At 43.2% G+C, this 22,623-nt stretch overlaps 1 protein-coding gene across 1 annotated transcript in view; it reads left to right on the forward strand.

Annotated features, from left to right (window-relative positions):
- The window catches only part of CUL5 (cullin 5), an 85,115-nt gene that overhangs the window by 13,973 nt on the left and 48,519 nt on the right, over window positions 1-22,623 (forward strand). Inside the window, exon 2 of the mRNA XM_074984850.1 lies at window positions 19,172-19,281. Within this exon, the coding sequence (XP_074840951.1) occupies window positions 19,172-19,281 (110 nt within the window). The remainder of the gene's footprint in view (window positions 1-19,171; window positions 19,282-22,623) is intronic.

The raw sequence follows: 22,623 nt of genomic DNA on the forward strand, positions 1-22,623 counted from the left end.
ACAAGTAGTACATCATCTTCCATTCCTCTCATAGTCTCCTCCCTGATTGGAAATGTGTTCTCCTGCTCATCTCTTCTTTGAGTATTTTTCTTCCTATATTCTTCATTATGTACTCGTTGGTAGCCTTCTGCTTATGACACATTTAGAATATTAATTTTATTGTATTTCTCTAGCTTGTTCTGCTACTGCATCATCATCAATAACTGTGGGCTCAGCACCCATTTGTGTCTGATGCCTCTGTCATTATTCCTTTCCATCGTTCCCTGTCCAGCGCGGAGTGGCTTAGGCTTTGTAGACTAGCTCCACGCCAATCTACTATATCATCTAACCATTCTCTGTGGGGTCTGCCTCTCCTGTTCGAACTATCCATTATGCCAAATACCAGAGTCTTGATTTTTCATTTGTCGTTCATTCTGCAAATGTGCCCAAATAGTTGTAGCTCTCTTTCAGCTGTATCTTTCTGTCTAATTCCTCATCGGTGACCTTCTGCATCCATCCTATTCTCAGAATCCTTCTATAACAACTCCTTTTGAACACCATTGTTCTTCTTTTCAAATCTTTCATTATCACCCATGTGTCACATCCGTACAACATGCTGCTGAATACATGTTTTCAAGATGCTCAGCTTCGTTCCTAAGCTAATCGCTTTGCTTTTCCAGATCTTATCCATCGCCTTCAAACTTGCTTTTTCTTTTGCTATTCTAGTCGCTATTTTCTTCTAACGGTCTAGATCATATGTTATGCTGCTCCCCAGATATGTGAACTTCTCTGCATTTTCTAAGTCAATACCATCGACACTGATCTTGCTTCCTATTTCCTTATCTCCAAATACTGTTGTTTTCGTTTTATCGTTGTTCATAATCAGTCCATACCACTTCCCTTCTTCATTTAGCAGCTGCACCATTTTCACTAGCTTCTCCTCATCTTCCTCAGTGATCATCCACGAACCTCAAGTTAATTCTTTTCCTGTGCACAGATATCCCTTCTGCCTCTTCCTTGATCTTGTCCGTTGCTCTTTCCAGGTGCGTGGTGAACATACTTGGCGATATTGGATCTCCTTGTCTCGTACCTGTACTTGTTGTAAACCAACTTCCCAACTCCCCTTACATTCTCACCGCTGCCACCACATTGTCATTGATATCCTTCAACCATATCAGATTGCTATCCACTCCATATGACTCCAGCACCACCCAAGTCACTTTCTGATCTATACTGTCAAATGTCTTTTGAAATGATGAAGCAAACATGTGCTTTCTTGTTCTTTCATTGAGCTTTCTCCTCAATCACTCTTAGTGCCAATATCTGCTGTATGGTACTTATATCTTTTCTGAACCCTGCTTGCTCGTCTGCTATATATTCTTCTATCTGCGATCTTAGTCTCTCAGTCAGTATCATCATCAGCACCTTCCCTAGATGACTTGTCAGGGCAATTGTTCTGTAGTTCTTATACTCCAATGTACTTCCTTTCTGGTGCATTGTCACTAGCACAGATCCGATCCACTCCTTAGGTGCTTTCCCTTCTTTACATGCTATATTACATCGTCGGCGTATTTCTGAATCATGCGTTCTCCACCATATTTAATCATCTCTCCCATGATGTTATTTCCAGGGCTCTTGTTGGTTGTTAGTCATTTCACTGCTTTTTCTACTTCCTCCTTCAAAATATTGGTCTCACTCTCAATGCTCGCTGGAGATATCTCTTTCAGTTCTTCAATCAGTCTCTCTGAGACACTTGGGTCCAACTGTGCTTTGTATAGATAGGTGCAATATCTCGTCCATCACTGCATAATCTTCTTCCTGCTCATGATCACTTCTTCATTCTCCTCTTTGATTACCATCTGCTTGGGTTGCCATTTCCTAGTAATATTCCTAATCATCTTATACACCTTTCTAGTCTTACATTCGCCATAATACCTCTCTATATCCTCACATTGCTCCTCTAACCATTTCTCTTTATCCTTTCTGACTGCTTTCCTCACCTCATTGCATTTCACCCTATATTGCTGTTCTGCCATCTCAGGAACATCTCTTCTGATCTTCAGTGCTCTCTTCTCTTGTACCAACTTCAGTGTCTCCTGAGTAATCAACTTTTTATTGATCTTCTCTTCTTCTGGAACAGTCTGCTCAGTTGCTTCTTCTATAGTGGTGGCTATCCCTGCGACTCTCTTATCTAGGTCGGTTTCTGTGGTGATATTCTTCATCTTCTCTTCGAGTGCTGCTCTGTATGCACTCCTTGTTTCTTCCTCACATAGCCTCGCCACGTCTCTTCTTTTCTTAAACTGCATCTTACCTTTTCTTTTGAGTTTTATCTTGATGATTGTGATCACTAGACTGTGGTCCGAGTCTGTATCCAGTCCTTGGAAAGTTCGGCACTGCTGTACTGATGTTACCCATCTTCTTCTTATGAAAATCATATCTGTCATGTTCTTGGACTTCGCATCATTCATCGCCATGTCCACTTCCTACGGTCCTTTTGTTGGAATCTCACGTTGCAGATCACCATCTCATGCTCCATAGCAAACTCGAGTGGTTTCTCACTTCGTTTTTTTCCTTCTGTATATCCAAACCTTCCCATGACCCTCTCCCAACCTTCGTTATTTGTTCCAACCTTTGCATTCCAATCTCTGCTGATCGATCACATCTTTCTCTGGTATCTCCTCCACCGTCTTTGTCAAGTCTTTATAGAATAGCCCAATCTCTTCCTCCATACTATCGGACATGGGTGCATACATCTGAATGACTGAGATGTTGAATGGTTTTGCTTCGAATCTCGCTTCCATCATTCTTGCACTCAGTGGTTTGTATCCTAATAATGGTCCTCTAGCTGTTTTGCTAAGAAGAAATCCAACTGCTTCATGCTTCATTTTGTTTCCTGACCCAATGACTTTGCAACTGCACATCTCTCCCGAAGCCATTCAACGCATCTCTGCCAGTCCAAGTATATAACGTCAGTATCTCTCCATCTCCTTCCGAAGCAGCTCTCATTATCCAATTGCCCACCATGTTCGGACATTCCATGTTCCAATTGATAGCATGTGTGTTAGTTGTAATTTTCTTTTGGTTGCCAATTTATTGACCCAACCCGATCGTTCGATTGATGTTGCGGACCTTGTTTATCCAGGCGACATCCGAGCTGGCATCTTTTATCACTTAATCATACTGGCATCAGATTTCATTCATATTGCTGTTTCACGGTCAGCGCATCGACACTCATCTGACCAACCCTCCTCCTTCCTCCAGGCTTGGGACTGGCATGGAGGTCGCAGTGGCTTCATGGTGGAGTTTCTGCTACTGCACATCTTGTATATTCTTCACTGTGCATTTCCTCCATGATTGCTCTATATAACTTCTGTCCTTTCTGTGCAGTTCTCATAGGAGTGATCACCTCCACACGTGTTACACCTTGTACACATGCAACTGGCTGCCACATGTCCAAAGCCTTGACAGTTAGAGCTACTTTTTGGGGGAGAGTTTAGTAGTGTCTAGTTACCCCTTTGGAAAGGCAAAGGGAGCATCTCTGAAAGAAATAATTCTTAGGCTTGTATACACACACAATTTCTGTGCTAGCAATCTTACCCTTTCTGTAACTTTTTTTTGTGGTGGGGGAGGGTTTAAAAAGGGAGATGACGATACTACCACTCTGACACACCTGAACCTTTTTTAATACTAATTAATCTCAGTATATTGTGGAAATGCTGCAGGGCTTATTGGTCTCCAGTTCCCTTCTGGGGAGAAACAGAGATCAAATGTCTCTGCTGACTAAGTCTGTCACTTGTTTTTGATCCTGTCATAGACCACAGTTGATTGTGGTAGCTGTAAAACCTGGCGTGGATTGCTAGGGTAGCACTTTCGTGGCTTGGTTTTTCTAAAGAAATAAATAAACCCCCAGAAGATAGTATTGTATGATGAGTCGTCTTTGTGGAGGACTGTCGTGGATGGACTTGTAGGGTTAATTCTGTCAGCCATCCTTTTTTGTGTGTCAAGCTGCTAGGGTCGTGTCAAGTTAAGCCACATGCTGGATGCTCAGTTCTGTCATCTCATTGGACCTTCATGGTAATGGGGGGAGTGATAGCTCAGTGGCTTGAGCATTGGCCTGCTAAACCCATGATTGTAATTTCAATTCTTAAGGAGGCCAGTTAGGGATCTGGGGCAAATAGTTTTTGTTCTTTTTGTTTTTTTTAAAAATCTGTCAGGAACGGTGATATGTCCTGCTGTGGGGTTGGGGGAATGAACTTGATGACTTCTAGCTCTATGAGAGAGGTATATCTCCATTAGCCACTCATACTATCATCTTCAGAAGCTTGCATGTTAGCTAGAAATAATGCTGTTTAGGTGAGGAAACAACCAGAATTAACAACTTTGGCCAAGTCTACACTGACAATTTAGGTTGACTCAGTAATGTAAAAAGCTCACGTCAGTGAGGCTGCGTCTACACTACTAGATAAATTTGATATAAAATTAAATACTTGTCTTGATAACATGAATTTGAGTAAAGTGTCCACAAAGCTTCCCGAAATTCAACCCACCTTTTTCAGTGTCGAATCTCTGCGTCCCCGTTGCCTCACGGAAGCTCAACAGCATGAGCACTGCACTGTGGGTACCTATCCCACAGTGCCTTAGCCCCAGTTGCTTGTGGGTGTTTCATGTTGGAATCCCAGAATTCCAAGTACTGTCCCATAATTCACTGCATCAGTAACCATGCGAAGAAAGAACTGGAGATCGCGCCATTTCCTGCTGCAGCATTCCAGCGCAAGTGTGGATCCATGAATGCTGCAGCTCTTAGCACGGATCGTTTCAGCAACCACAGCGGCTGTCACGCCATTTTTCCTTCAATTCCAAAGCTCAGTGGCGCTTGTCTATCCTACTAGTGCTGCTGCTGCTGATGACGAGGATGGTGTTTTGGAACAGTAACTGTGCTGATTGTGGACCAAAAACATGGATCTGGTGGCTGCCATGAATGCATTCATGACAGTGGAGCGGCATGTGCTCGGGAGACCAGCACACACTGGTGGGATCACATCGTTTTGGAGTCCTGGGATGACCAGCAGTGGGTGCAGAACTTTTGTATGCACACGTCCACCTTTATAGAACTTTGTGATGCACTGGTGCCCGCCCTGAAGTGCAGGAACACCAAAATGATGCAGTCTTTTCCGGTACAGAAGCAAATGGTAATTGCACTGTGGAAATTTGCAACCCCCCACCCCCAGTTACCGGTCAGTGGCAAATCAGTTGGGGGTGGGCAGATCTACAGTGGGGTCCATGGTGATGGAGGTAGCCCATGCAATCTTTTGGCATCTCCTCAGGAAGACTGTGACCCTGGGAGATGTACAGGCTGTAGTGGATGGATTTGTTGCCCTTGGCCTTTCCTAACTGCGGTGGGGCAATAGATGGCATGCACATTCCCATCATGGCCCTGGCACACCTGGCATCGGAGAGTATTAGTTAATCGAAAGGGGTACTTCTCCATAGTCGTGCGGGGGGTTTGTAGATCACGAAGGTTGTTTTACTGACATCAATATTGGCTGGTCAGGGAGAGTTCACAACGTGTGCATATTCCGAAATTCGGGACTGTACCTAAAGTTCCTGGATGGGACTTTATTCCCTAATCGGAAAATCAAGATTGGCAATGTGGAGATGCCCATTGTTATATTGGACGACGCTGCTTACCTTGTGCTTCCCTGCCTACACAGGAGCCCTGGACCCCAGCAAAGAAAACTTTAATTACAGACTAAGCAGGTGCAGAATGATTGTGGAATGTGCCTTTGGACACTTGAAAACAAGGTTCAGATATTTATTGAACCGCTTGGATGTTTCTGAAGCTAATGTCCCCACTGTTATTGCAGTGTGCATTATTTTGCACAACATATGTGAATCAAGGAGGGAGAGTTTCCCAGCTATATGGCCTTCTGAAGCAGAGGCAATAGGCAGGGCTAATTTGCAGCTGTCTACACTGCCATCCACCAGTAGGCACTCTCTCAGGCTTCAGCAGTAAGGCACGTTTTAAAAAACAGCTTTATGACTGATCTGTAATGCACATGGTACCTATGTATGCCTCTGCCATCATGCCAATAAACGAACCGTGCCTTAAAGAATGAATGCTCTTTTTTGGTGTGACAAGGGATTTTTCACTATCCTTCCTCCTCCTCCTCCACCTCCCCACCCCCCAGGTTCCATCAGCCATGCGTCTGCTGCAGACTAGGGAGTTTCACTGCCCAGCTGTGCCTTCAGTGTCACCTCCCCCGCAACCTGCCCCAACAATTTTGATTTGTTTCCCCGCACCACCACTCCTGCAGAACAAGAAATAACACCAAGCTCAAAGGATGGTTTTATTTTGGGATTAGGAGATGATGACGTGGCCGGGCAAAGAAGCCTTCTCAAGTGTGCTTGAATAGCCTTTTGCAATGGCCCTTGAGGCTGGAGCAGCAGGGTAGCCTTGCCCTCCTTCCCTCCCTCCCCTCCCTGCATGCGGGGACCCTGACGACTGAGGGAGTGGGTAACCTCTCCTCGGGGAACTTGTTGCGCAGACCACGATGACAGGGGTGGGAGCCGTCTCCTCCGAGGACTTCGGCCAGCAGGTATCAGCTGATGCCCTGCTGATTTGTGCAACTCAAGCAGGGACCACAGGATCTCTGTCTGCTGAGTAACACCTGTTAAGAGCTTTGCAGAGACCTCGGTCTGCTTTGCCGTGGCCGCATTCATTTTGGACAGTTGCTGCTGCTGCAAGTTGAGCATTCTGTCATTGAATTTTACTTGACTCTGACGCCACTCAGCTGTACTGTGACGCCACTGAGCAGTGTCCTTTGTCAAGTTCTTACACTCTGCATGAGTGTCTTGCATGTGCTGCATGATCATATCTTGTTTTGCTTTCTGGCATCTCCTGTTTTTTTTTTTTTCCTGCAACACTGGGCACTGGATCTGGAAAATGAGGACCAAAATTAAGATACAATTCACGTAATGTGCTTTGAAGTGCAATGAATGGGTTTTTTTGTGTACTGTCACTGAAAGTATACTTTTGAAGAATACATGTGCTATTAAGGATGGGACAATAAGGCTGTGTCTACACTGGCACAGATCTTTGAAATAGCCATGCTAATGGCCGTTTCGAAGATTACTAATGAGGTGCTTAAAATGCTAATGAATTTTTTGGGGCAGCCAATCTTTGAGAGAGTGATCCATAGGACACTACAATTGATTGAATCAAATGCTTTGGTAAGGGTGATGAAACTCATTTATAAGGCTTGGTTGTGTTCACGACATTTTCTTGCAGTTGCTGTGCAGCGAAGATCATGTCCGCTCTTCCTCCAAATGGTTGGAAGCCACACTGGGATTCTGGGAGAACTTCTTCTGAGAGTGGCAGTAGTATGTGTGTGAGGATTCAAGCTAAGATTTTCCCTGCCTTTATCAGGAGGGAGTTGCCATGGTCCGACTTGTTGCCCCTCTTGATAAGACTGACAGTCAGTGTGTCTCTGAAGTCTTATGGCATCTGCTCCCTATCCCAGATCTTGAGAATCAGAAGGTGGAGCTCTGACCACCTTCTTTGAAGACTTGAGTGGGGATTCCATCTAGTCCAGTTGCCTTGTTGCACTTCATCACTTTGGCAGCTTGGACCTCACTCACGGGAGGAAGTGTTGCAAGATCGTCTCTGGGTGATTGTTGAGGGATTTGGTCAAGGGATTCTAGGACCACGGTGGAGGGGCAGTTCAAGATCTCATTATAGTGCTCCCCCTGCAGTGAGCAGCAATGGCTTTGTAGTTTTTCAAGAGTTGGGTACCATTCTCTTGATCTCAGAGGATTGAGTCCATGCTGTCTTGGTCCATAAACAGCTTTGGTAGCAATGAAGATACTTCTTGTATTGTTGGTGTCTGCAAGGTGCTGGAGTTCTCGTGCCTTCTTTTTCGGAGTCCTTGTTTTACATTGCAATTTTGCCATGGCCTTGGCATGCGCGTCTCTCTTCGTGATACAATTGATGTCACTTTGCCAGGCTCTGAAGGCTTTCCTTCTTGCCCCCTAAAGGCTTTCCTTTTTGCATCAATCAAGTGTTCAATTTCCACATCATTCTCATCAAACCAGTCCTCAGGCTTCCTGTTCCGGTAGCTACTAGTTTCTCCACAGGCTCCAATGATGGCATTTTTCAGTTGACACCAGTGTTCTTCCACATCTTCAGAGTGTACTGTGAGCAGCTTGCTTTGGAGTGCTACCTGGAAGTCACGTGGTCTGATGGGGTCCTTCAAGCATTGTAGATTGATCTCTTTTTGGATCTGTTTCCTGTGATTTCTCCATTTGGTGACAATCCTAATCGCCATTTTGAATCAAATAAGGCAGGGATCGGTCCAGCAGTCATAGCCCTAGCATGTGTGAGAAGGATATTACGCTGATCCCGACCACGGACAATGACATAGTCTATGAGCTGCCAGTGTTTTGACTGAGGATGTTGCCACGAGGTCTTAAATTTGTTTTTCTGTCGGAACATGGTGTCCGTGATGATAGCTCATGTTCCACACATTTTATATGGAGGGGCACTCCGCTGGAGTTTGCTGTTGCCAACTCCTTCTTTCCCAATAGTAGTCTGCTAGAGATCCGAATCTCTTCCGATGCTTGCATTGAAATCCCCCAAGAGAATAGTCTTGTTTCCTTTGGATTTCCTTTGGGTATGTCTTTCAGGACTGTCCAGTTGGACACAATTTCTCCTTCATGTCATCTTTTGCATCTAGAGCTGGTGTATAAGACTGATGACAGTTGCCACTTGGTTTTTAGCAAGCTTCAAGTGTCAATTCATGAGACGCTCATTGATGCCAAAAGGGACTTCACATTGGATCTTTGTCAGTTTGTTCTTGATGGCAAAACCTATTCCATGAATTTGTTTTTTCTTCCTTTGGTGTTCCTTTCCATAAAAATTTGTACCCTCTGCCGCCTTCTTCTCTTGGCTGTACTTCTGGCCTACATGTTTCTGGCAGGGCAGCATTATCCACGTTGAATTGTTACAGCTTGTGGGTGGTAGTTGTTGTGCGTCTTTCAGGTCGCTGATTGTCCATTAGAGTCTGAATAGTCCATGTTCCAAAGTTTACTGTTCAGTTTCAACCACAGAGAGGTGAACGCACTGGACGCGGTTATCTGCTCAGGGGGATTGAGGTGACTGTTTAGAGTACCTTTTCTAGCCCCACCCTTCCCTATGTGGAGTGAGCAGAGTGGATCATAAATAGGTCTGCTCAGTCATGGATGCAGTAGCTGAACCATTCTACCACCTCAGACCTTGAAATGAAACAATTGATACATACATCCACTGCCTACATGCTGATTCATGGCTAAAAGCTTCCAGATTTCACAATCCTGCTCCTGTGGCCATTCACCAGTCACTATAGGGCTTAAGTTTAGGAGAGTAGTACAAAGAGGCAGACAGCTGTGCATGACATCTTTTAACATGGCAGGACTGTTGCACTGCAGCCAACACATGGTTTTTGATGGTTCGAAAGCTCAGGTCCAGTGGCATGGAATCCACAATAATTGGGAGTCTCCTGTCTGCTGCACCCTTCATCCATCTTTGCAGCCATTGTACCATTGCCTTTGCTATCCTCCTACCTGTTCTGCCATCAAGGACTTTTAAGGTCGTTTTTTATCTGGACCCTCCCCTTTGATCTTGCCACCATGGGTGACCCTACTGTGAGCACAAGACTCTGTAGTGTGGATACACTTAATATGGATCTGTGCTTGATTACCACATGACACGTTCAGCCAGTACTGATTATTTGCTTACTTAGTGGTTTTAAATGTAAGGAGCATATTATGTAGGCTACATGCTCTCTACATGTTACCTCATTTTTATGTTGCTTAAAAGGTGTGACTAAGCTACCCCACACCCAGGCAATGAAAATTGTACCAGCCTAAGCAATGGTGTAGAGAGAGCTTCCTCCGCTGACACAGCCATTGCCACTCATGGGGTTGGCCTAATTCAGGCAGTGGGAGGGCGCTCTTATATCAGCTTAAGTATTCACACTGGAAGTGGTATAGCTGTGCCACTGTAACCCAAGCTCTAGAAAGTAGGGCTCTCATTTTTGCTATAAGTTTGTTGTTTATTTAATGTCCTTTCCTGTGAACCAGCATGACAGTTAAGATGTATTTTTCATTAAGCTATTTTGAGCAGAGAGCCCTTTTTTGTGGATGAGTTGTTAGTTCTAATTATATGTTACATTTAGAATTGCATTTCATCGTATATACTCTTAAAACTTACCAGATAATCTTTGCAGATCAAATAAAACATATTCAAGTCCTAGCTGTATTTTGCCATACTAAGCAGAGACTATTCTTACTCATACAGGCAGGTGCAAAATGTGAGATTTTAAAGTTCAACTGCATTTGTTTCTTGTTTGCAAAAAAAAGTCTGAATAGCTATGTGTTCCTGCTATAAAAAATAGTGTGTTCTGTTTCTATCCCTCTCTTAATGGCTTAACCACCTTTTCTCTGTTTACTAAAACACTGCCTTTGAACTAACACCAACCAGAATTTTCAGCCCACAAATGAAATCTTTTCAGAAACTTCTAAATGTAAACAGGTTTATGATAGTCTGGTATGGCGTATCCTATTATAGTAAACAATTTGTCAAGTCTTGTCTTGCTGTGAGAGCAGTTGATTTAATGGAGGTTGAAACTTTGCTTTGGGTACAGGAAAAGATCAAGCAGACTACTTTTGATTGCCGAGCACACTTAAGAAAACTGAACAAAAGTAGAAAGAACCATGCAGTTCATAATTTTCAAAGATACTAAATGGAATTCAAGGAGAATTCAGATTAGGGCTGGTCATTTGACCAGTGCAAGCAGAATTGGTCTGTCAAACATGGATAAAATACTGTCATATCAAAAATGGATGAAATATTTTTAAAATCTCTTAATTTATTAAACATTAAAAAAAGGTCTCCCATGGTCTTAATTGTCTTATGCCTGATTTATAAAAATAATATAACACGTTATTTTTGTAAGTTCAGTATTCTCACAAATGTTAATGTTTAAGGAGTTTTTCTTAGCATCAGACAAATGTAGAATAGTCATTTTTCTGTAAATTGCATCCAAAAGATAAAATCATTGAGAATGTCAGTGCAGATTACTCACAAGCAACACCCAGCTATCCCTTTTGCAACAACAGCTGACAATATCTGAAGATAACTGAGGTATATAACAGAAAATGCCCATTGAGTAGGCCAAGGCTGACTTAGGATAGATGAATTGAGTTCTGTACTAAATAATGCTAAACATGGCTGCTGGTACTTTGGCTTTAAAAAAAAATTGTCAAGAGAAAAATCACTGAAATGAGGAGGAAGTTGTCGGATATAGAACATAGCTGCCAGAAAGCTACATCTTGTGGGTGCCTGTGTGCAACATGGGAGGTGTAGATGCTTATTTCTCAACAAAGCCCAACCAGCTTTCATATTAGCTTTGTTGTCAGTCACAACCAAAATAACCTTCCAGGGACCCAGTCTGTTTTTTTGTTTTTTTAAATGATCAGCAATATATTGAGCAGTGTGGAGCTACTAAGCTATGCATCAGAAGAGTAAAATGCTGATTGTGAAGTTATGATTAGGTTGAAAACACCCTCATTGGCCGGGCCTACACTATCCCAAAACTTTGAAATGGCTATGCAAATGGCCATTTCAAAGCTTACTAATGAAGCGCTGAAATATATATTCGGTGTGTCATTAGAATGCTGGCAGCTGTGGCACATCAAAATTGCCGTAGCTCTCAGCTGTGCGGGTCATCCAGATGGGGCTCCTTTTTGAAAGGACCCTGGCAACTGCAGATAGGAGTAAGGGGATTTTGAAGTTGGTGGGGTCCTTTCAAAAAGGACCCCTGTCTGGATGAGCCGCACGGGAGCGAAAAGCAGCAATCTTGAAGAACTGCAGCTGGTGGCATGCTAATGAGGCACTTAATATGCATTTCAGCACCTCATTAGTGATCTTCGAAATGGCCATTTGCGTGGCCATTTCGAAGATTTGTGCTAGTGTAGACGTAGCCATTAAGATTTCAAACTACATAAAGTGGGTATGTTATTGGCAGAAAGACCTCTAGCACACATGTAATCAAGTGTGTGTTTCAGGTCATGGAACATTCCATGCAACAACCTCTTGGTAGCAATTTGCTGGAGATCATGCCTACATCCTAGGACCAGCACAGCTACAGTAGCATTGCATATAGTAAGATGACTTCTAGGAGGAAGGCGTTTTCAGTGCTGAATTGAATAGTGAAGTAAAATTCTTGTTAGGAGAAAATGGAATTAACTTCGCTTTCCTTGTCATTCACAAAAGACCTCATGCTCTCCTGTTGATGCTGCCAAAGATGAAGTTAGAGGAGAATGCACAGAAGATATCAAATTTTGACCCAGATGGGTTTTCCCTGTGTTTTGAATGCAACAGTCAAGCTTTTAACACTTAGTTGACACACATTACAGGAATTTAACAGTTGTTTCTCCATTCTGTCTGTCACACTTTCAGAAGAACTGAATTTTCACTTTGACAGTTTACCATACAAACGATTTTGGCGTTCTTTGACTGTATAACTTGTCACTGTTAATATCTCACTACTGCTGGAATGTTTTCTCGATTATGAACTCTCTCTCATATGTCAATCAGTAACCACAGTTTGATTTCTAACTTCTGCCGTTCCAGAAAATGTCTAGCTTATCAAAAAAATTTTGAGTGTGCTGCCCTCCTCATTCCCAGAACCTTTTGAGGCTCCTAGATCATGTGGAGGGGAAGGTGGACAGGCAACATCTCCTTTTTGCTAAAGAATCCATTGCATTTGCCGCAGCCTCGAGGAGGAGGAACGTAATGGAAAAGGAGGCGCAAAGCACAGAAGAAAATAAGGCTGTGACATAGCTCCTCCTCTAGCTTGGTGCGTCCCAGGCTTTTTGGCGGATTTCTTTCTCAAAGACTCACAGCAGCCCTCAGTTCAGACACCATTTTGCTGTTTAGTGAGCTACTGTCATCACCAGCAGAGGGAAAAGCAGAGCAAAGTTCATAGTCTCTGCTGCCCCTCCACCAATATGTCTGACTAACCCCTCCACCAACATCAGTCATCCTCCTGTGCTGGATAGAGGATGGAAGAATGGAGGGGGAACCCAGGCCTGCCCTCTAATCCAGGCTCCAGCCTAGGGACCCTGTGATAGCAGCTGCCTGTAGTGTCTCAAGTCTCAGCTGCTTGACAGCAATGATTTTCTGGATCACTTCCCGAGTGCAGTCCCTAGCACTCTCCTTACTTACTGCAGACCCTTCCTTCTGGTACCTGCTTTCGCTTGCTCCTCTGAGAAGTCCACAGCTCCTTTTCCTATGCATGCCTCACACGCACTGTGAACCAAGAGAAGAGGAGCCTTTTTATAACTAGTCTCAGTTGGTGGTTCTTTGACTCCAGGTATCCTCAGGAGCTTGACTCCCTTGAGTCAGCAAGCTTCCCAATTCTCTCTAGGGCTACATCTACACTGGAAGCATCTGTCGACAGATGTGCAGCGTGTACACTTTTGTCAACAGAGAGGACTTCTGGTTGCTGGGCAGCCCTCTTTGCAGAATTGCCATTCCACTTTCTGGCACCGGAGGGCAGTGTGCACCCGACAGTTCTCTGTCAGCAGAGCAAGTTTTGTGTTGATGAGATCTGTTGCCAGAGGTTCTGTCGAGCTCTCCCTGTCAACAGTAACTTTTGTCGACAAGTATCACAGAGGTAGCCATGTTAGTCTGTATCTTGGAGAACAGCAAGAAGTCCTGTGGCACCTTATAGACTAACAGATATTTTGGAGCATAAGCTTTTATGGGCAAAGACCCGCTTCATCATCAGATGCATGAGTGGTCCCCCCCCATGCATCTGATGATGAAGCGGGTCTTTGCCCGTGAAAGCTTATGCTCCAAAATATCTGTTAGTCTGTAAGGTGCCACAGGACTTTTTGTTGTTCTATCAACAGATGCTTCTAGTGTAGACGTAGCTGAGGGGTTTTAATTGGCTTGATTTCCCTAATTGATTCTAGCATGTTCCTGCTGGATCTGGATCAGCCCTCCCTAGTTTACTCTGAGAACAGAAACCTATTTAATCTAGGGCCAATATGTTTCCCTTCTGTCACTCTTCTGTACCCCTTTGGCGTGACCCTGTCACAAGGCATACATAGGAATCATGAAAGTATTGCTAGAAATTCACACATTTGCCACAGCACTGATGGCCTAGTACAAATACCTACATTCAGCATGTCTTACATCTTTGTATACTGGAAAACCGTAGCCAGTCATTATGTTGAACTTTCAGTTGATTCTTCTTTTCTCCAAAGGCAACAATAACATGAGATACAAGGTGGGTGGGATATTGGCTTTCTTTGGACCACCCATTTTGTCTTCTAATATCCTGGGACCAGCATGGCTACAACAATACTGCATACATTAGCACATAAAGTGAGTGATCAAGATATTTAAGTCAACTAGCTAACAGATGGCACCACCATGCTGTCAAAAAGTATAGTGCAGCCTATATCAGGATGTTCTTGTTGGAATATTTGACAATGTTTGGCCATGGTCAAGTAAGCAGTAATTTGACATTATTTGTCTGGTCAGTTTGACTGATTTACCAAGTCTACTTCAGACTTTTTCCAGAGAGTTAAACCTGCAAAATTCCATGAACAAAATTGATCTGGCATGGTGTGGGGATGTAGGGGGATGCCAGTAAGTGAAGGTTAAAGAAGAGGGAGGCAGTTGGGATTGGGGTGCAGGAGTGGTTGTGGACTCTGGGAGGGATTGGAGCATGGGAGAGGTTTTGAATGCTGGATCGGAGGAGCGCTCACCTTGGATGTGTTTCTTCAAGTGGCAGCCTGTCCCAGCTGCCCCAGCAGAGGCCTGGCTAGGTGGTGCTGCCCCCACACCCGATTGGTTAGGAACTGCAGCCTGTGGGAGCTGCAGAGCCAGCACTTGGGTGGGCCGAGAGAAGTACACAGCGCTACCCAGCTGTGCCTCTGCCAGGAGTAGCAGGGACAGGTCACCCCTTGTGAAAAGCTATCTGAGGGGTGTGCCCCCCAGAGCTGGCACTCTGAAATGCGTTCCGTGCCCCAGCCATGCACTCCAAATCCTTTTGTGGCCATTTCTCTGCCTAAGAGCAGCAGAGACCATCTGGTGCCTCCAGGGAGCCACACAGAGCCAGGTAAAGAGCCTGCTAGCCCTGCGTCAACTGAGCTAAGAACCAGACTTTCTGTGATGAGCAGAAGTGCTGGCTTATAGGACTTTCCTGTTGGGAAAGAGACAGATATCACAGCTTTTGCTATAAGCTGTACATGCTGTAAACGCTTTCAGATCTGGCATTCTATTATCCAGAATTCTCAAATCTCAAATAAGCAACAGATTTTAATCAAAGTAAATTTTAGTTATTTTCCATAAGTACAGTATAGTGAGATTAAATACAGCAAATACAGTATAAGTTTACAGTGTACAATGCTGCTGTTGGTGAGTAAAGTACTCTGCATACATTTTTGTTTGATTCTTAATATCTAATCTTGTTTTTCTTTAGAGTTATTCATTACTAGGTATACCTCTCTGTTTGCCAGATAGTCCAATATTCTGGATACCTCCCAGTCCCCTGGCTGCCGGACATGAGTTTATTGTATTATTATAGACCACCAAATAGGTTAATGGTGCAAATCATTGCTTAGGTGGGTATGTTGAGAAATCAGTGTTCGGCCAAGACCGCATGGCTTCAGCAAGTCCCAGGCCACAGATTTTGCCACAGCATCCAAGTTTGTATTCTTTAAACAATGTTTTCCTATCCCACAGGGCTGTTTCCTCTGGAAAAAGTTGAGGGCTGTGATCAGGCAAAATTACAACTATACAGTAAATATCCTTATTAATCTTTTTTCCCAGTCTGTATTTTGCTAGAATTTGGTGCATATATAAAGGCTAGATTGTTAAAACCACCTGAGTTGTGAAAGTGGTCTGGGTCCTGCTGACTTTCTGTGGGACTTGCGGTTTTCTGTCACTTAGCTGCTTTTGAATTGTCCAAATCTTCCAACATAATGTGGTTATTTTGTGGTGTACTGCTGGCAAATTCTGACTGCCATGTTGATGTGCCTAGTTCTGTAGAATCACCTGATGGATGGGGGTGTTATTTGGTATAGATGCTCCTCTACTTTCTTGTCCCCCTTTGCTGCTACCAGCATAGTGAGTACAGTCTTCAAAGTATTAACCAAATACCATAATAAGCTGGCTGCCTGGATAGCCTAGTTTTAAAACAAACGTGTAGAAGTCTAAAGGATAGTTTATTGGTTAAATGTGAGGGTAGGAAATCCATCCTATGGGAACAAATTGTTTATTTTTTAAGTGAGAACGCAATGCAGCAGGCACAAACAGTCTAAGGGGGAATGGTCATTACAATATCTGGAAATATTAAATGTTTTATGAAAGGGTAGATGTGCTCAGACTTGCAGGATGGGATGTTAATCAATCAGTCTTATATAAAAATTCTTTTGAGTTTCCAGCTCAAGAATACATCATTTCCACTGAATGTTTTAAGTTTGGGAATACAGTGAACCCTCGAAATGCGTGATTTCGAGTTAAGTGCAACTCCCTGACCCCAGTTCAGACCCCATGGTCCTCCATGGCCCCGGTTCAACACACCACCCCCTGGCAATGGCTGGCTTATCACCCCTCATGAATGGCTCTGGCTCAACTTCCCTGGCCTCAGTTCAAACCCCCTACCTGCTCACCACCTAAGCATGGATCTGGCTCACCACCCCTGCACGTGGCTGTAGCTCCACGATCTGCCCCCCCACGTTTGTCTCCACCTCAGCTCCACCCATCTGCCCCCCTGCAGTCCCAGCTCACCACCAGGCTTAACCCTCGCCAACTACATCCCCCAAGCCAGGACTTACCTTTCAAAAGGAGCTTCAGGTACTCCTGTTTCTTTCCCAACTGCAGAATAGGTATTCTGCCAGGGAAAAAAGCCCCCCCCCCCCGACTTGCACAAAATTCGAGTTACATGAGGGTGTGTGGGAATGCAACCCTTGTGTAAAATGTGGCACTACTGTAATCTAGTTCGAGTTCTCAAACTTCATTGGACTATAAGCCCCCTTCTGACAAGAAGAATTACTACATGATCCAAGGAAGGTGGACCAAAGCATGAACTTTCTTGAGCCCTCTGCCCCAGGAGTTGGGACAAAGTCTGAGCCCTGTTGCTCTGGGGGATGAAGGAACCAAAGCCCAAAGGGCTATACCACTGGACAGGGGGCCTTTAACCTGAGCCCTGCCATCCAGAGCTGAAGATGATGGCTCAAGCCTTAGGGTTTCCGCACTGGGTGGTGGGGTTTGGGCTTCGTTGTGAGTGAGTGAGGCTTAGACTCCTCCCCTACCTCCTGCACCCTGGGCCCCAGCAAGTCTAATGCTAGCCCTGGCAATTCCATTAAAACAGGGTCACCAAACGCAGTTTGAGAACTGCTGGTTCTTGTCTTGGTATATGAACTTTATGTAAAGTGAAGAAATGGCTTTGCAAATAGTGTTGTGTGACTTATCAGGAAATCGAGATTCCTCTGGCTCCTTGGATCTACAAGAAACAGGGATGACTTTCAAGCTATGAAAATACGTAGCGTATATTAATTTTTTATATCAAAAGTGGTGTAAGCGCTGTAGGGCTGTGGTTGTCCCTGTATGAGTTCTTATATGGGGGCCAGTGTGATGGAGTTCCACTTCTGACTGGAGCCTCTGGACACTATCACGGTAACATTAGACAAAAATTTAATTAAAGCTAGTTAGCTACAGCTACATTTTATGGACTCTAAAACGTGTCATGCAAAAACGTTAGGTTTAAAAAAAAAAAAAAGTTGGCATAATTTAGAATTAAAGTTGTGTTTTGTGGAGAAGTCCTTCCCTGCATTAAGAGTCTAGGGCATGGTTTCCCAAGCTATGGGTCTCAATTACATCTCAAAAGGGTCCTTGGCGGGGCTGGGCAGCTCCACAGGTGGCTATTAAGAAGCCATGCACACTTCTGAAATGGTTCTTAACTTCTTAATTGGATTAAGAACCATTTCAGCTGACTCCTAGCCCCTCAGTGTGGTTTTAAGCCGGGGCGGGCGGAGAGGAGGGTATTTTGGGGATGAGTGTCTTTCCACACCAGAGCTCTGACTGACTATGGTAAATGTAGTGTTATTTTTATTAATATATTTTCCCCTTTTCTATGAAATAACAATTATGAATATGTAAACAGGAGGGTGCACAATTTTATATTCTTGCTTCTGGCATAAAATTAGCTAGTCAAGGCTCTGCTCCCCCCCATTTTTGAATTACCTTGGGTCTCCAAGTCTTCCTGAATTGTCAAAATGGGTCCCAGTCTGGAAAAGTTTGGGAACTGCAGCTCTAGGCCAAATAAGGGTTCGTATGCATTCAAACCATCCATGTGCATATTTCCTTTAAAGAGTATCGGAATTAGAAATGAACATTAGGAAATATTATAGCACATTTAGAGTTCAGGTTGTGCTGCTTAAGACAATTGATGTATACCTTTTTATAAAATTTTAATAAGTGATTTTTAGACAGTCACATGGCAAGTGACATTGAGCAACGTTTATAGTTATGAATAATTAAAATACCTATGAAACATTCACAGTGGCATTCTAATATACTTTGAGTGCATGACCATCATGTACTTCAAATACAATACAGAATTTGTTGGTGTGCATGACATGTAAAAAAAATCTTGAAATTGCTGCCTTGAAAAACTTAGTTGAACTTGAACATTGTAGGTATGACATTTCAAATGGGAGAATATGTGAGACATCTGTGACTAGATCATATTTACTGAAGTACAATCCATTGAGGACCATAATTCTTAGAAGTAATTTTAAATCACAAAATTAAGATGCTTTTATGTATTAAACATACATTTTAAGTGCAAATTACTATTTGTAAAAAAATCTTTTAAAAACATGGATTTGGAAAAAGTTAATTTGGTCTTTGTCTATTCTGTGAAGTAGGTCATATCTCACAACTCTTAGAAATTAACTAAATTTTTATTTGTTAATTTTACGCAAAATTGAGCATTGTCTGTTTAGCTTTTGATTATTGTAATCCTTAATGTGAAGTAAAAACAAATGTGGAAGCTCTCAGACTGTCCTAATTTACTTAGAGGTTCGTTTTTACTCGACCTGCATTTAAATTATGCTTTTTGTTTCTTCTTTAAAGAATAAAGGTTCGCTTCAGTTTGAAGACAAATGGGATTTCATGCACCCAATTGTTCTGAAGCTGTTACGCCAGGAATCTGTCACAAAACAGCAGTGGTTTGATCTGTTTTCGTAAGTCGATTTCTTTTGTTAAACTTCCAGTTCTTGGGTAACAGGATAGAAATAAAACTGTAATATTACTTGTAATGTAGAAGTTGGATAAAGCATAGCCACACAGAAATGGATACAGTCACAAGATAAAACAGAACTGAATTAATTAGTAATTTTGTTTTATTAAATAGTAACAGTAGTGTCTGTTTCTCTTGAGCACAGTTGTCTGGAGTTTTTATTTAGACACAAGCCATAGAACATAAAGTCCATCTTTCTTACTGTTTTTTATAGTTTTGTTGTACTTCACCTGAACACCATATACGTCTTTTGTACCCTCCTGCAACTGGGGACTAGCTATTTTGTTGTACTTAGACAGTAATGTCTTCATATATGATCAGTTACTTCATGCAGTGTTACTCTGACAGTAAATGCATATGACTGATTTTAGCATATGACTGTGTCCTTCAAAAGTGAAGTGATAATTTTTGTGCTCTAACTGGAGTAATTATATATTTTTAAACCTAACTCTCATATAATTTTTTCATGATACTGATTATAGCACTATATTTCCAGATTTATTACTGTTTGAGTTGTAAATGGTAAACCTTCCCTTATATAAATCGGGTCATCTCTACTCTGTCAGTTGAAGTTATTAATGATATATGGTAGATCAGAAATTAAGACAGCAGCTCAGACAGGTCCTCGGCAAACTCAGTGTTCTAAAATCGTTGGCTGAAGCAGTGGAACATTAGACCTTTTCTGACACTTCAGCTACTGACTCCTTTTTTTGACTCTGATCAGAGAACAGCATGGTCTCAGATGGACTAAGTATTCAGAGATTTAGTGGGCATCTTCGTGACAAGAAAAATTCACTTCTTTAAAGTAAATGTGTCTACATGTTATTACTAGTGTAAGTAGGAATGTTAACGTTTAACAGGTTAACCAGTAAGCCTCATGATGGCCGTGTCTACATGAGCCCCAAACTTTGAAATGGCCACGCAAATGGCCATTTTGAAGTTTACTAATGAAGCGCTGAAATGCACATTCAGCGCTTCATTAGCATGCGGGCGGCCGCGGCACTTCGAAATTGACGCGCCTCACCGCCGCGCGTCTCGTCCCCACGGGGCTCCTTTTCGAAAGGACCCCGCCTACTTCGAAGCCCTTAAGGGGACTTTGAAGTAGGCGGGGTCCTTTCGAAAAGGAGCCCCGTGGGGACGAGACGCGCGGCGGCGAGGCGCGTCAATTTCGAAGTGCCGCGGCCGCCCGCATGCTAATGAAGCGCTGAATGTGCATTTCAGCGCTTCATTAGTAAACTTCAAAATGGCCATTTGCGTGGCCATTTCGAAGTTTGGGGCTCGTGTAGACGTAGCCGATGAGGTTATGGTTAACTGATAGTCTGGAGCATCCCCCTAACCCACTACGGGCAGGGTGTTTCTCCATTCCCATGGGGCTGCAACAGGCAGGGGCACTCCAGCCCAGCAGAAGTAGTTCCCATCTGTGGCAGCTGGAGGCAGAGGATGGTTGTAGAGGCCCTTCTATTAGCAGCCCCCTGCTGTGGACAGAGTCTGCTCCAGCCGAGCTAGATTGCACCCACACAGTGCACCGGGGAATGGGGCTGCTCCCCCTAGCTTGAGCATCCCTCCCTGTGGTTTATCTGGGGCCGCTGTGGATAGGGACTGCTCCGGCCAGGCTGTAGTAGCCTCTCACCCACAGTAGGACCAGGGACAGGGACACTCTAGCCAGACCAGAGCAGCCCTTTCCCATGTACACAAGGCTCTAGGATCCCAAAAGTTAGTAATGAATCAAAAATGTATGTGGCACTGTTTTTACATGATCCATGTTGTAACTGAGGATGTAATTTATCTGCAGAATCTTCATTATTAGTGGTGAGAAGGCAAAAGCCCAGCTTGACTCGTAAAGGCCAGGTTGAGTTTGCAGGACTGTCAGAGGAGAAAATGTTTTGTGTGTTCATGTGGATCGTGTTTGTTATGAAATTTACTGATGCAATAGATGCCTTTTTGGCTCCTTTTCTAGAATATAACCACATTTTTAAAAACCACCAGTGTTGTGGAACATTTCTTGACTAAATTGACAAAAGTGCCCAATTCCATTCAACTCATAGCTATCTGTTCCCTGCTCCTGAGCATGTATTTCTTTGCTACATGTTTACCTTCTCCTTTGCTTCCCTGGATGTTCTGTTTGTAATGGGAGACGTGGGGGAAAGCAGTCCCATGGGTGGGTCTTGGCTTCAAATGGTGGCGGATGGTTGTAATCCCTAAGCATGATCTCCTCATTTGTACAAATTACTTATAGTGGAAGCTTGTTCCTTTTCTGTTTCTAGCTGCTTGTATAGGTGTCAAGGCTCTTGGTAACAGAGAGCCAAGATGTGTGCAGAAGCCATGGAAATGAGGATCCAGCACATAGACTGGTCAACAATAGGAGCCATAGTTTGAGAACACATTCAAAATGGGAGATGACTACCTTGAAAAAAGTACTGAGGAAGGAATCTGGGGGTCCTACTGGACCATGAGATAAATATGAGTCGACGATGTGATTTTGCAAAAAAAAAAAAAACTCGTTCTGTGATGTATTAACAGGAGTGTTGTAAGCAGGACATGACAAGTAATTTTGCTGCTCTACTCTGCGCTGATTAGGCCTCAACTGAAGTATTGTGTCTAGTTCTGGGCACCCCATTTCAGAAAAGATGTGGACAAATTGGAGAAGGTCCAGAGAAGAGAAACAAACAAAAATGAGTAAAGATCAGGAAAACTTGACCTGTGAGGCACAAATGAAAGCATTGGGTTTGTTTGGTCTGGAAAAGAGAAGATTGAGATGGAACATAAAAGGTTGTTACAAGGAGGAGGAGGTAAATTATTCTCCTTAACCTCTGATGATGGGGCGAGAAGCAGTGGACTTAAGTTGTAAGAAGGGAGGTTTAGGTTTGCCATTAAGAAAAGCTTCCTAACTGTCAGGATGGTTAAGCACTGACACCTTTTTGATATCATACACTGATGCTATACATTTTATTTTATTAAAACAAGTTACAGTGTTACTACTTCATTGTTATGGTACCTGATTACCAAACTATGTTTTATGTGGAACATATATGAAAATTTTCTTCAAAAACAAATTGTTGTCAGGACAAACAAGCAGCAATGTACACAGCAAAAACAAAATCAAGTAATTTAATCAGGTATTATAGCAAAGAAGTGGTAACATTGTGTCTGGTTTTAAAAACAGAAAATATGTACCATCAAAATAGTGTCAGATGCTCTCAGCACACCTACAAGTTGTTCACGGAACACCAGTGTTCCATGGAACACAGTTCAAGAAACACTTCTCTATGGCATACTCATACGGAAC

Source organism: Carettochelys insculpta, chromosome 1 (genome assembly GCF_033958435.1).
Source record: "Carettochelys insculpta isolate YL-2023 chromosome 1, ASM3395843v1, whole genome shotgun sequence".
In the NCBI taxonomy this organism is placed as follows: Eukaryota; Metazoa; Chordata; order Testudines; family Carettochelyidae; genus Carettochelys; species Carettochelys insculpta.